The 15093-nt window shown below is 35.6% G+C and overlaps 2 protein-coding genes across 3 annotated transcripts; both read left to right on the plus strand.

Moving 5' to 3' along the window:
• Positions 1-6: 6 nt before the first annotated feature.
• Positions 7-2672, plus strand: LOC115969430 (oligopeptide transporter 7-like; the record flags this gene model as incomplete). The annotated part of the gene is made up of 4 exons (XM_031089081.1): positions 7-506; positions 1143-1398; positions 1700-1882; positions 2015-2672. Coding segments are annotated over 4 exons (1554 nt in total), but the record flags the coding sequence as incomplete, so codon positions are not given.
• Positions 2673-5509: 2837 nt separating this feature from the next.
• LOC115969508 (calmodulin-lysine N-methyltransferase-like) lies at positions 5510-12851 on the plus strand. 2 transcript variants are annotated; one of them, XM_031089172.1, is made up of 7 exons: positions 5510-5637; positions 5786-5993; positions 6356-6435; positions 9733-9793; positions 9985-10100; positions 11105-11237; positions 11746-12851. In XM_031089172.1, exons 1-7 carry the CDS (start codon positions 5544-5546, stop codon positions 12023-12025), a joined length of 972 nt encoding a protein of 323 aa, XP_030945032.1. In that variant the 5' UTR covers positions 5510-5543; the 3' UTR covers positions 12026-12851. The 2 variants fall into 2 exon arrangements, with proteins under 2 accessions (XP_030945032.1, XP_030945033.1); XM_031089173.1 differs by having other exon boundaries at positions 5789-5993.
• The last annotated feature ends 2242 nt before the right edge of the window (positions 12852-15093 follow it).

Here is a 15093-nt window from a genome sequence, read left to right on the forward strand (position 1 = left end):
GCCTTTATTTGCAGCTTCGCTTACTATGTTTTTCCGGGTTACCTATTTCCAATGTTGACTTCCTTTTCCTGGATTTGCTGGATATTTCCTACTTCTGTTCTAGCCCAACAACTAGGTTCAGGGCTTCATGGTCTTGGAATTGGTGCTTTGGGGTTTGATTGGTCTAGTGTTTCCTCTTACCTTGGAAGCCCACTGGCCAGTCCATGGTTTGCTACAGCCAATGTTGCTGTTGGTTTTGCACTTGTCATGTATGTCATTATCCCCATAGCTTATTGGCTCAATATCTACAAGGCTAAGACGTTCCCCATATACTCAGATGAGCTGTTCACTTCTACTGGCCAAAGCTATGATGTTTCAGCTATAATAGACCCCAACTTTCACATTGACATTGAGGCATACAACCGTGAAGGCCCTCTCTATATGAGCACCTTCTTTGCTATAACTTATGGTGTCGACTTTGCCTGCCTTGCTGCTACTATTGTTCATGTGTTTCTCTTCCATGGAAGGTAAGCCACATGTCTCAGCTTAAATAGTTCATTTGAAATTTGCAATGAATCGTTTCCTGATTGTTATTAGGTGGGCTTCACTTAGTTTCTCATCATAGATTATGGATAATTGTTGGTCATATAATATCCTAAGACATGCACCTACAAACTCTTTTGCCAATCCTGACTGTATGGTAAAGCTTTAGGATGTCTCTGTAATTGTAGCATCCAAAGAAAATGGAGAGTTGGATGAATTCAAAATGTTACTTTTCATATAAGACAACAATTTATAAGGCTGATACTATTTTGCAATAGTGTCTGACTATATGCCTTTGTGTGTTTGTACATATACATGCAATATGGAATGGCTTTCCTTAAATTGACAAAGATTTAGTTAGTGCCTTTATATATTAGGATTCACCGCATAATTATCATCAAGAAAACTTCATGAGTATGTCATGTTAATCACCTTTCATTATGAAATTCAGTCCTCACAAAAAAAGTGAATTTGAAGTTTTCTGCTTGTATCTCAAACTCTTCTAATTTGTACATCAAGCCGGTGCAATCAAAGAGAGGCAACAAGGTCAGGGTGAACTAGGTTATAGCCTTATACATTGTATTTTATTCAGCAAATTACTCATACTTTCAAGGGTGTAGTGAAATATGGCAACTAAGCAAGTCTGCCCTCCAAGAGAAGAAGATGGATGTGCACTCAAGGCTCATGAGAAAATATAAGCAAGTTCCTCAATGGTGGTTCATGTGCCTACTTTTGGTTAACATTGTGGCTACCATATATGCCTTCCAGTTCTACAATGATCAACTCCAATTGCCATGGTGGGGCATCTTGCTTGCATGTAGTCTTGCCTTATTTTTCACTCTTCCTGTTGGTGTCATCACTGCCACAACAAATCAGGTATGTCTCTACACTGTTTTACAAATTCTGCATATGCATTTAATGGTATTATGCCACAACCATACTCACATTTGAGTGGAGATTTGGGTTGTTTTAATTGTTCTATTCACTCGCTAGTCGCCATTATCAATTCTTGCTGAAGTTCATGGAAAAGTTACAATGGTGTCTATCTATTCATCCTATATGTAAATTTTAAATTCAACAAGCATTGCTATATTTCCTGTGCATGAGCACTATATCTACTGCATGTAGTTATTGGTCTTCTAACTTTAACAGAAGTAAATCTTTCACTCATGAGCAGACGCCAACCTTGAATGTAATCTCAGAGTATATTATCGGGTATTTGTATCCAGGATATCCTGTTGCCAACATATGCTTTAAAGTGTATGGGTACATAAGTTTGAAACAGGGGATCGCCTTTCTGCAAGACTTCAAGCTTGGTCATTACATGAAGATTCCTCCAAGAGCAATGTTCATGGCACAGGTTAGTATCCTATTCATTCTTTTTCACAACTACGAATGGAAATGTGCATTTGTCACTTTCTGATCAGTAAAATGACAATCATCAATTTATTTATTCTCGATCCTTGATTATCATAACAATGATTCTTTTCAGGTCTTGGGTACAATAATAGCAGCATTTGCGCATTTGGGAACAGCTTGGTGGCTAATGGACAACATTCCAAACATATGCGATAGGGCATTACTTCCATCAGATAGCCCATGGACTTGCCCTTCTGATCATGTATTCTACGATGCTTCTGTCATCTGGGGTCTAATTGGGCCTCAAAGAATTTTTGGAGATCTTGGCTACTACTCTGGCATTAACTGGTTTTTCTTAGTTGGTGCGATAGCTCCTGTCCTAGTTTGGTTGGCACACAAAGCCTTACCAGATAGGCAATGGATTAGGCTTATCACTATTCCTGTGCTCTTAGGGGCAATAATTGAAATGCCCCCAGCCACCGCTGTCAACTACACCAGTTGGATTCTTATTGCTTTCGCCTCAGGCTTTATTGCTTACAGGTACTATCGCAACTTGTGGAGTCGTTACAATTATGTGCTCTCTGGGGCACTTGATGCTGGATTAGCCTTCATGGGAGTACTACTATACTTGTTTTTGGGGATGGAAAATGTTAGCCTCAATTGGTGGGGTAGTGACTCAGATGGATGTCCATTGGCTTCTTGTCCAACAGAGCAAGGAGTCGTAATCAATGGCTGTCCAGTCCTCTAAGCAAAGCATTTGGATTTATTGTATGTTGAATGGGAAAAAAAAATGAAAAATGAAAAAGAAGAAAAGATATTGTATTCCTTCTCTTTTCGATTCTTCATCGTCGTATATTTGTAAAGCAACTGTATAATAATGAATCAATGATGTTGGAAATACTTTATTGTTAACCAATATGAAAATTCTTTTATATGATTGTTTTTATTTTTTATTTTAGGAACTGTGATGATATTAGAACTTAAGGTAGGTCACTTCAAGGGGACTGGGCTTCCATAGTTGAGAAGGGAGAGAGATTGAGAAGAACACAGAGAAAGAGAGAGAGAGAGTGATTAACCAAGATATTATTCTTCAATGTTCATACAATGGGATTCCTTGTTTTTATACAATCCGTAGCTCTCTAACATTCAACAAAAAAAAAAAATCCGTAGCTTTCTATCCGCCTCTAGATATTCAACACTAACTTAGAACTGCCTTTAGCTAACTGTACACCCTCCCACAATATTACTCTACACAACCACACAATACAATTGTACGGATAGATGCCTAACATTTTTTTTTTTTTTTTTTTTTTATAGCTAGTAATTGGGTTCTTGATCTTACTTCCCATCCTAGACATGGACTAGGTGGAGAAAGATCAGGAGTAGCCCCCGGTTTAGGTCCAAAAAACAAACTGATACAAAATTTTACATACTAGACATTGGGAACGGAGTTAGGGTATACACTTGGAAAGAAGTTAGGCACTTAAGCCTGTCCAACCAAATGGGCTAACCTCCACTTGCATATTCTATAGCCTAATTCTATTAAGGATATCCCTAATATCTGCAAGCACATATGACCAAACAAGATTGAAATTTTTTATTTTTTTTTGGTTTCCCACAGTGTATCCTCAAAGCTTTCAACCAGAGACTAATCACTGTTCGTGCCGGGTCGGCCCACGAAGGGGTAAAGCACTGGCCCAGGGATTCTTTTCAAAGTGCAAGTAGCATGACTCGAACTAGGGAGCACACCTAGTCGAACCAAGTACAAGCACTCTGAGACCAAGCGTCGAACCGCTTTATTAGTATATATATATTTTTTAATGGAAGAGCCAAAACTAACGGCAACCAATCTAATGAAATTTGACAGAAGACTTGAATTGAATAAACTTGAAAGTTAGAATTGAATTGAACAGAAGTGAAATTAGGGAAATGAATTTAATTTTAGACAAAGTTAGTTGCAATTTGTAATTTAGCCTTAATATTTTATAACCTTACTTATCCAATATGTGCCCTCTTGATACTTTTGAATTTAACCCAGCATAATTATGACATGTCAGTAATTTAAATTAATTCCTCATGGCATTAATCAATGAATTGTTCATAATCTCATGCAATTAGACTTAATCATGTGAATGCATATTATCTGTTGAAATTTGATTTGATTGTAAGTTTTTATCCAGTAGTCCTATTGGAGTCCACGACATATCATTGTGATCGTTGCGACTTCAAGATTTGTTTTATGTGAAATAATTAGAAACCTAATATTTGAAATTATGATTTTACCCTCAAGATATGAAAATTATCATTTTAACTTTCGGTGAAGTTAAATGTAAGTTGCGAAATAAGATGTTTACAGGCAGGGGCGAAGCCAGAGGGGGGCGAGAGGGGGCACCTACCCCCCTGACTCCACCTAAAATGTCCATTATACATGCTTATGTAAAGTTGATTTAGCTCCTAACAGAATAGAAAAACAAAGAAACAGTTTCCCTAAACCAACAGTAAATGATATGAAATAAATAATAAAATAACAAATCTTCCAATTGAGAAAGTTTAGAGACACAATAAAATCTTACAATATTTTCACAATACTCTTATTTTTAGTTGAAATGAATTTCAGAATAATTTATTTTATTTTATTTTGACCAATGATGTACTAACACCTTAATTTATTGTAAAAATATTGTGAAAGTTTGTAGTGTTACTAAAACAATTCCTCCCACTTTAAACAACCTGACACTCTTGTATCAAAAAAGAAAAAGAAAAAACAATCTGACACAAAATAAATGCGACCAAACAAAACTTGTTAAAGCTGTTTACACTTTTGATCGGTTATAACTCTTTTTGTCTTTTATTTGTTTTTCACTTATCTAATAATAATGTCTTGTATAGTACGGAAGCATTAAAATGTCCATTACTTTTTTATCCTTCATCTCTTCCATTTTCATAGTTTCAAAATTTGAGTCTCTACCATAAATCCAAAATTTAAAATAATTAAAATAATAGAGAAAAGTTGAAATTTATTTTCTCAATTTATTTTGAGTAATCAAATTAGATTTCTAAACTTTATGTACATAGACTAATCTCTTACTTTGATGATTGATTGTCAATTAATAACTATGAATTAGATATTTTACAATTGTTTATTTATTTTACAATTATCAATTAATAATTTTAGGTTTATTATTATTATTATTGTCTTTTGATCTTGCCCCCTAAACTAAAATCCAGGCTCCGCCACTGTTTACCGGTTATGAATAATTAATCCTTGGCAATAACTATTTCTCAAATTGAAAATAGTCATTCAGTTTCTAAAATGGTTGAATTTGCTATTCTAAAATACATGTAGCAACTTTTAAACATTAATTTACTTCTTTAAAAAAAATACAAACTTTCTATATACATAATTATTTACATTATTTTCAGTTGTAATAACCAAATTTATGAATAAGAATGGTTATTTCATTTCATTACAAAATCTTTTATTATCAGCAATAAAAGTGCTATTTCAATCACAATCTCCAAACATGCCCTTTTGGTTAGTTCAAATATTACATGAACATGTTTCTCAAAAAAAAAAAAAAATATATATATATATATATGTATATATTACATGGACATGATAATAAAGCGAATAGGAAAAAGCTTGAGTTGTGCTTTCTGCCATGGAAACTCGTAGAACCACTGGCAAGGCCGCGTCCCTCAGATGGCAAATCCTTCGCCAAGCCCTTCTTCGTCGGCCCCCTCCTCATATTCCTGGTCTCTCTCTCTCTCTCTCTCTCTCTCTCTCTCTCTTTGATATTCTATTTTTTTTAATTATTAAATTAATTAATTTTCTCGTTATGTTAGTTAGTAACTTCAACTTACAAATCCTAATCTTCCTTGTGATTATTGGTTTCGCTTGGAGAAGAAGGCCAATCTGAAACGAGCATCAAGAGCATTTCAAGGAAGACCACGCGCGGCTTCAACTTGATTCCCTGTCAATTAGTGGAACAAAACGACGCCGTCGCCGTTGAAGAAACGAATCTCTCCGGCTCAGATGATCACCCTAGACCTAGAGAAGCTCGCTTGTGCTACACATTGCCCATTGAAGGAGCTCCCACACTTTTTCTCACGTGAGTTTCTCTTGCTTTTTCTGCTTATCAATTTCAACATTTTCATATTATATTGTGTTTTGTAGTTATATGTAAAAGTTTCTTTGAGATTGATTGGTCACAGCCATTATTTTGTTTTAAATACACACATTTCGCTTACTCAGTGCATAGTGAAGGATAGATCAAAAGTGGGTTTGTTGTATTTTTTGATAATAATGGAAAGAAGTGGATCGCACACGCGTAATTCATACTATGTATTGGTGTGCGGTTATCATTTTGGATTAATGTTGTATCTCTAGTTTAAGGTATAATTACAATGTGCTAACATTAAATTTGCATGTTTTGGGGTGTGAAAATGTTTCTAATGTCTGGACTTTATACAGCCAAAGAGTGGAGGAACGTGCTTACCTCGGTGATTTTGAGATCTGCAATAGATACAATGTTGACAACACTGGGCTTGTCTGTAAGTTTCTTTTCGTTGTACACGAACTTGTTCTTGGACTAGGCTTTGTGCTTAAAGAAGGGTGTCTTTAAAAATTTTGGTATTTTATTGTTAAATTATTTAGTTCGACACTATTATCTGTTTTCAATATTCTTCTATAGTTGCTAGAAAGGGGTGAGAAATATTTCTGGTTCATTGTAGGGAAGTATGGATTCTCGCATGTTTTGAAATTGCTGAATTGAGAGATTATTTGGTGAATATAGGATAGGATTCACCTTTGACTGTTTTCATTAGACCCTGCTGAAAAAAATGTCAGGGAGGGTGATTTCATTTGTATAGAGGGGGAGCTTTGGCAATAGAAACATGAATTCGATTTTGGTGCAAGATTTTGCATGATTCACATTGAAAATGGGGAACTCAGATATTTTGATTTCACTGATCATGACCTCCCTTCTTCACATGTGATCATTCGGTGTATGCTTCTCTCATAGTCTCATTGATTAAATGTCTCTTGAGAATCTTTAGTTTCAAAATGGCTGTGTGATTATTTGAGGAAGTAAATCCTTAAGGCCAGTTGGTGTGAACAACCATGAAGAGCAGTTAGTCATTGTTTTATATCTATTTCAAGTTAATGGTTTTGTTTGTCTCTTGATAAAGTAATCCATTTTTCTGTTATGACTTGTTGAAAATTGGTTTTGGAGTTTCAGTGAATATGCTATTTTCCAAGGCATTAGCTACACAAAGCTTTATATGCTATGTTTGCGGAAAGGAACTGCAAGGAAGCATTGAGTTGATGAGGCTTATAAAACAAGATTTCTATTATAGTTTCACTTTTCTTGGCTTTATCCTTTTTCAAGTTACAGTTAATGGTTATGTTGGTAGACTTTTTTTTTTTTCACTTTTAAAAAATAAATAAATAAATGGACAAAACTCCTCTTTAGTCCTTCTCTCATATTTGAAGCAACATATCATAGAATGTTAAGCCCAAGTTCATGTTTTGTAGTCAGCTTCCCAACTCAACATCTTGAAAGCTTTTTCACAGTTAATTAGGCATAGCTTGGTATGGTTAAACCACCCTTTTTGCAATTCCATTCAATCTAGGGTCAAATTTTTTATAGCCTACCAATGAGCTTTGGTTATGATACTTTGATTGAAGGAGCTCAAAAAAACTATTTCAGAATTTATTATCTCAGTTCTTTTACTTATTTGGGATACCTAATCCATATTTGAATTTTGGAATTTGAATTTAGGCTTCAATTTTTGAATTTTAAAATTTGAATTTGGACTTTATTGTAGTTTAGGATTTTATGGGATGAAATTTTGGCTTGATGTAATCCTTGAAGCCTATTAAAAGGAGGCTTTACGAACAAGTTGGGAGAAACTGATGGTAGAGACATGACGGGAATTGGGGAGACTTACAAGATTGAGCCCCAATGAATTTTTTATATAAAATTTTTACTTTATCTTGGTGGTGATTCCAAGCACCCTTAGTTGGTGAAGAGTAGGGTTTTCCCATTTTTCCTTTTCCTCTTATTTTTGCAACCCCGTTCTACATCAACTTGGTATGGAAGCATACTCCAATCCCCATGTCACTGCCCAAAACCATCAAAGCCACCATTGAACCCACATCACCATCATTGAGTTAAAACCGATAAAAGTTAAACCGTGAACCCACCTGTGCCCCAAACTATGTACATAGCTAATGATAGACCCATAACAAGCTACCTGTCCACCATCGTAAGTTGCCACTAAAAGCTGTGATCCAACCCTATTAGGGTGGTTTTATAGTACAAACAAATAGTCTGAGACAGGGGAATAGACCTACTACTGATTACATGGCACAATTTAAAAAAGACAAGATAAGTGTTCGTGCAGCTTCTAGTCCTAAGCCTACTCTAGTATCAATTGAAGCTATATTGAAAGTCTTCCATGACTTATCTGTGTAGATCAAGTTAATGTCTTCTTCCTGGATGATCGGTTGCATTAGCAATGAAACCACAACTTCACAAACGAAAGACAATAGTGTTGGTAATGAGATCTTGCTGATGAAATATCAATAGTCATCAAAACCTACTGATAAAAGAGTAATACAAGTGCCAACAAATTTAGATTTGATACAATTTGTTGAAGAATCACTACTTGAGGAGGAGAAACTTAAAGAGAGTCAAGAAGAGTGCACATGTTGTGGAGAATGAGTTTGATATATCTGCTACTTATCAACCCTCCACGGTACATGAAATGAAAAGGCCTGATATGACTTCCCGAGGATCTTGACGAGGCTGTGACATTTGCAATACTGATTGCAACAATTGATTTTATCATTTCAGATGACTTTAATTATATGGTGGAGCAGAAGGCTTATTTCTTCTTAATGCTGCCGAACTTGCTACAAGAGTGCAAGTGTCAAACTTAAATGTTCTTAACCTTAAGCACTTAAAAATTTGAGGCCGAGTTTTCCCAAACTAGGGGAAACTGATGCAAGGAGCACAATCAAAACTATTTCAGAATTTATTGTCGCAGATTTTTTACTTATATGGGATACCTAATCTATATTTGGAATTTAAATTTCTGAATTTTGAAGTTGGGCTTTATTGTAGTTGAGGATTTTATAAGGCTTGATGTAATCCTTGAAACCTATTAAAAAATAAAGGCTCCAGGAATAGTTTGAGATAGTGCTTTTGAATAAAAAAATTTCAATGAGAAATTTTCTCATCAGCTTGGTGGTGATTCCAAGCACTCTAAGGCAGTGAAGCATAGGTTTTTCCTTTTACATTTTCTTCTTATTTTGCAATCCTGTTTTGCATCACCCTTCCTCCTTCCATAAGAAAGGGTGGAGGATGAAGTTTTGGGTTCAAAACCATTTTGTGTGCAACTTACCACTAAAAAGAAAAAAGTATTCAACAATGCCTTCTTGCTCTTAAATTCTGGAAATGCTTTTTGTTTCATCATGTGTTGGTGTGTGATAGGTGCTTATTTGCTTTACTTCTATTTGATGTTAAAAGAGAGCAAATGAATAAAATCGATTGGGTTTTGTCTCAAATGTTTTGTACCTGAAGGAATTTTCGGGGAATAACATTGTAAACTAAACTGTAATGATGTATGAATTTTGACCTTGAAAATCTTCCTGCTTTTCTTTCTTCACATCCATTCCAGTTATGTTTGATGTTACAAGTTTTGGTGCTTTATTTGCTTGCACAGATTTTGGTTATATAACTGCTGATATACTTGGTTACTTATCAAAAAAAAAAACTGCTGATATACTTGGTCATTGTATTTGTCACTCTCTCTTAAAATTGTACTTAACAAATTCTTGTACAGGTCATTGGCCTTCAGAAGAAGTCCTTGCTTATTTTTGCTTGTCACATGCAGACATGTTCAGGTTAGTAAAACTGTTATTATTTTGGTCTGTCAGTTTTTTAAAGTAATGGTACGTGTCTGTCTCAAATTTACACTTGCATATGTCAGTCATGCATGTTTTGTATCAGTTGCTAGCATTTCTCTGGAGCATTATCTGTTTTTTTTAATTACTTTTTTTTATAAGATTTCTCTGCATTTTCCTAATTTTTCCAGATCTAAAAGAGTTATTGAGCTTGGATCAGGTTATGGCTTAGCTGGTTTAGTAATTGCTGCAATCACGGAGGCAGTAGAAGTTGTAATATCAGATGGAAATCCTCAAGTTGTTGATTGTATCCTTTTTTTTTTCTTTTTTTTGTGACAGGTGTATTCTCAACTATAGGTTAGTTGATAGTTCCCTTTTGATTTGGTCAAGTGAGCAGTTATGTTTTCGGTAAGTCTATTATATCTTGTGATGGTATGTGTTGGTTGATATGTGCAATTGTTGTCAAAGTCTATGGACATTGTTTTGAGATACCGTTCTTCAACTTAGATTGAATAATAATATAAATTTCTGCCAATGAGTTATAGTTCAAATGACACCTCTTCCTCTTGTAAGAATAAGGCAGAGGGTGAGTTCAAGAAATCAAGACTCACTGGATGTGTTTGTAACTTACCAATCAAATAATGCTAATAATGCAAATTGCCAAGACAACTGATAGGACATTGAGGAGTAGAAAAACATGGTGGGACACATGGGAGAGTTCTTGTCCTACACAAAGTGTGGAGTTTGGGTGAAGGAGCAAGAGAAAGACCCATGTGCGGCTTTGTGGATTGCATGTATCTACTTGAGGGGATTAGTGGAGGAGAATCATGAATGACAGATTGTCTCGATGGATTACAGTTTTTTCTGATAAGTAGATTTTCTAGATAAATATCTGTGTAAGCCTTAAGTTGCTTTTAACCATTTTCAGTAGTGGCCCTGAATTTAAGTTGATGGCCTGCTCAAGAGTTGGGTTTATGGATGGCATTGGGCTTTCTCAATCTGGACCAATCCCTGCTCATTCTGTCGTCTATTTTTTTTTTTTTTTTTTGTCCAGTTCTAATAGTCTTTATTTGCACACTTTCTGTTATCAAGCTACTGTTTGGTACCATCATTTCCTCCTCTCTTTTTTTTTTTTTTTTTTTTTTTTTTTTTTTTTTTTTTTTTCGTTTTTTAATTTTTTTTCCTTTTCTCCAATTGCTAACATGCATGTTTTAGATTATTTATAGCAACAAGCAACCGCCCCCTTCCTCTTTCTCCTTTTTTCCTTCTTGACTTTTTTTGGATTCAGGTTCAGAGTTCCTTGACATCCAGATATTCAGCGTAATATAGATGCCAATTCTGGAGCATTTGGTGCTACAAGAGTGAGCTCTATGACATTGCATTGGGATCAAGAAGAAATATCAAATATCTCTAATGCTTTTGATGTCATTATTGCAAGTGACTGGTAAGTCTGATTTTTCTAAAGTGTTTAGGTTGCTACAATGTATGTCTTGTCTTACCGCTTTCATCATTTTATAGAGTGAGGAAAATCATCAAATGTGAATCAGGTGATTTTTCCTTCATTGATTGAAATTGTTTCCCAAGTGCTTTCTGATGCCCAGTGACAAAGACAAGGGTTTGAGTTTCTGATGCTGGGCGTTAGTCATTTATGGGTCCAACCTTTTAAGTGTACATGGCACTCAGCCTCAAATCTATCTGGCAGATGCCTCTTTCCATTGTACACGTCATGTTTTATAATTGAGTTTGTGAGGTGATTGGGTAAGAATTTTTTGTTGCTTACACTTTTTTACTAACCCAGATATGTCTAAATGGCTAAGTTTTCTTCACTAGTCAACAGAAAGCACTTGTACGATTTCTCATGTGCATGCCAAGTGTATCTTTATAACTTCTATGTTTGTATTAAAAAAATATATCTTTTTAAAATTATGTTCTTTGTTATGACATTTTGACAGCACTTTCTTTAAGGAATTCCACAATGGCCTTGCTCGAATCATCAGGTTCTTGTTGAAAAAAGAGGGACCTTCTGAAGCTATTTTTTTAAGTCCTAAAAGAGGCAATTCATTGGATAAGTTTCTTGAGACAATCAAACAAAATGCCTTGTCTTTCAGTGTAACAGAGAATTATAATGCAGAAGTTTGGAAGCATCATCAGGCATTCATGCATGGCAATGACTCCTGGCCCAGCTACGAAAAAGATCATTGCTATCCATTATTGGTTAGAATAACAATATGAAATTTTGGATGCTATTGCCCTTTATTTTCTACATCTATCCTAGGCTGTTGAAGTTCTTGGTTAATTTTTTCCATTGCTGGTTGAGCCATATGGTAGGCATTGATTGTATAATTAGTTGTAGGATGCAGGAAATTTTCCATGTACAGATGCATGCTAAATACACTACTGTTGCCTGCTCCATTATGTAGGTCCTCACTGATTATGGTTTGCCAATTGGAAAGAAAAGCATACAGTGCTACTGTTTCTTTTTAGTGTATTATTTTGAACATAATATAGGTGAGTGCACTGAAACTTTTTGACAGAAGAATATTCCTTATGTTCATATATAGCATGAAAGTTACAAATCAAAAGCATATTATTTAGATGTCATCGTCCATGAGTAACCAATGGGGAGAAGATCCCCTCCTATTCAAAGTCTCCAACTAAGGATTATGCACAACAATGCCAAAAGCTATCAGATGCTCAGTGGATCAGTTATAATAGAGTTTATTGAAAGTGGAAGACTTGCTGTTAGCATTTTAAATATATGTTGCAGCAGTGAACATGCCTTGTTTGCAAAGTGAAATTAAGAGGTTGTGGCTTAGATTCTTTGCTATTACGAAAGCGAACATTTCCTTCTGGTTAGTGTTCTTAAACTTCTATTTATGGGTACTTAGATAGTTTCCTTGCTTAAAAGTTGAAAGGCAATATTTTCTTTGTGGTGCATGGGTACGTTGCTGAAAATTCGGAAGTAAGAAAATAATTGGAACAAACTGGTGTTTTCTGTGAGAAAACGGTTGCTTATGTAAAATATCAGGTGATTCTTGCCTGGTTCCATTTTTGTGCTGAAGTTGATAAAAATAATTACAACAATAGGTGTTGAACTCGAACCTATTGTAAAGAATTTCTTGAACTCGAACTCCTGGAGCATTAACTATACCAGCAATATATATGTTCACCCAGTTAAGTGGATTTCTGGGGTTTGGTTTTATGCTTTTATCGGTCATTATATGCAAATATACGTGAAGATTTATTAAAAATGAATGATTTCTTTTTTAGAATAATGCTGTACTATTGGCAAATACTACAATATTGGTTAATCAAGAGTTTCATGATAACCAACGGTGTCTTGGTCTAGTGGTGCCAGGGGCTAGACTTGGTAGGGCGAACTAAGGTTCGATCCCCCGCAAGCCCGTTGGGAGGAGTTTAAAACCTTAACCCCGGGACCCGCTCCGAAACCGGATTAGTCGGCCCAGTGGGTTCGGATACCGGTTGGGAAACCAAAAAAAAAAAAAAAGAGTTTCATGATACGAGTTTGGAGAAAGAGAGACTCGTTAGAAACTCTAACAAGTTTGAATTGGGTATAGTAAAAAAATGGTTGGTCTAGGTTTGTACGGGGTAATGTGTAACTTTCTAATATTAAAAGAGTTGCCACGTCTTCAAATAATGTGGTATATATTGTATAGTTAGATACATAGGCAAATAAATAAATGAAAGTTGACGAAGAAGGAAAATGACTAAAAGAAATAAATGAAAGTTGACGAGGAAGGAAAATGATTAATAGAATTCACTTGAAATTTTATGAATCAAATGGGTTTAATAGTTAAATCAAAGGGAATCAAATGGGTTTGTACGGGATAATGTGTAACTTTCTAATATTCCCTTTCTAATATTAAAAGAGTTGCCACGTCTTCAAATAATGTGGTATTGTTTAGTTAGATACATAGGCAAAGCAATAAATGAAAATTCAAAATTGACGAAGAAGGAAAATGACTAAAAGAAATAAATGAAAGTTGACGAGGAAGGAAAATGACAAATAGAATTCTTGAAATTTTATGAATCAAATGGGTTTAGTAGTTAAATTTTAAGTACCAATAATGTATTGGGTTTTAATATTTAGACACTGAAGTCATACTTATAGATATTTTACTTAGGGTGCGTTTGAATCGACTTCAAACGAATTTCAGAAATCAATTTCCGGAAAATGGAGCGTTTGGCTGTGACGGAAAATATTATTTTCCGGAAATGGATTTCCTGTTGACCGAAATTTGAAGCCTTGACCACGGAAATGAAAATCTGCCTTCATTTTCACTTCAATTCATTTCCGTGGCTTGCAAAACGCAGAGAGAGGGAGAGAAAAAACAGAAAACACAACACGCGAGCAAGAGAGAAAGAACAAAAAAAAAACAATCTACCTCACACCTAGTGCTCCGATCCGGCGAACGAGCGTTTGAAGTCGATTCAAACGCACCCAAACCGCGATCGAACCTCACACCCAGAGCGCCGATTGAAACGCACCCCAAACCGCGATCGAACCTCACACCCAGAGCTCCGATCCGGCGAACGAGCGAGAGAAAGTCGATTGAAACGCACCTGAAACCGCGATCGAACCTCACACCCAGAGCTCCGATCCGGCGAACGAGCGAGAGAAAGTCGATACGCACCCCAAACCGCGATCGATCCAGCAACCCAGAGCTCCGATCCGGCGAACGAGCGAGAGAAAGTCGATTCAAACGCACCCCAAACCGCGATCGATCCAGCAACCCAGAGCTCCGATCCGGCGAACGACCACCGCGCCAAACGCCGCAGACCCACGATGAGTGACAGCTCAAACTTACACCGATCCGCCACACACTCTCCTCACCTCCGACCCACACATCCGATCCACTCACCTCACCGGTCCACACGTCCGATCCGCCACACCGATCTCTTTCTTTTTTTCTTTTTTTCTTTTTTTGAGAAAGCCCGATCTGATCTCTGAAATTTATATATATATATATATATATTTATTTATTTATTTAGTTGTTTATTTATATAAATATTTATATAATTATTTACATGTTTTTATTTATTAATTTTTGTATTATACATTGTTTATAACTGTGTATTTGTGGGTAATGGATATCAAAATTTTGGGACTTTTCTGATTGCAGGTTATTTATTAATTTTTTTCAATTATCCATTGTCGATTAAACTGTGTATTTGTGAATTATGTATATGAAATTTTGGGGCTTTTCTGATTGCAGGATATTTATCAACTTTTTTAATTATCCATTGTTTATGAAACTGTGTATTTATGGGTGATGCAT

Source organism: Quercus lobata, chromosome 11 (assembly GCF_001633185.2).
Source record: "Quercus lobata isolate SW786 chromosome 11, ValleyOak3.0 Primary Assembly, whole genome shotgun sequence".
NCBI lineage: Eukaryota > Viridiplantae > Streptophyta > Magnoliopsida > Fagales > Fagaceae > Quercus > Quercus lobata.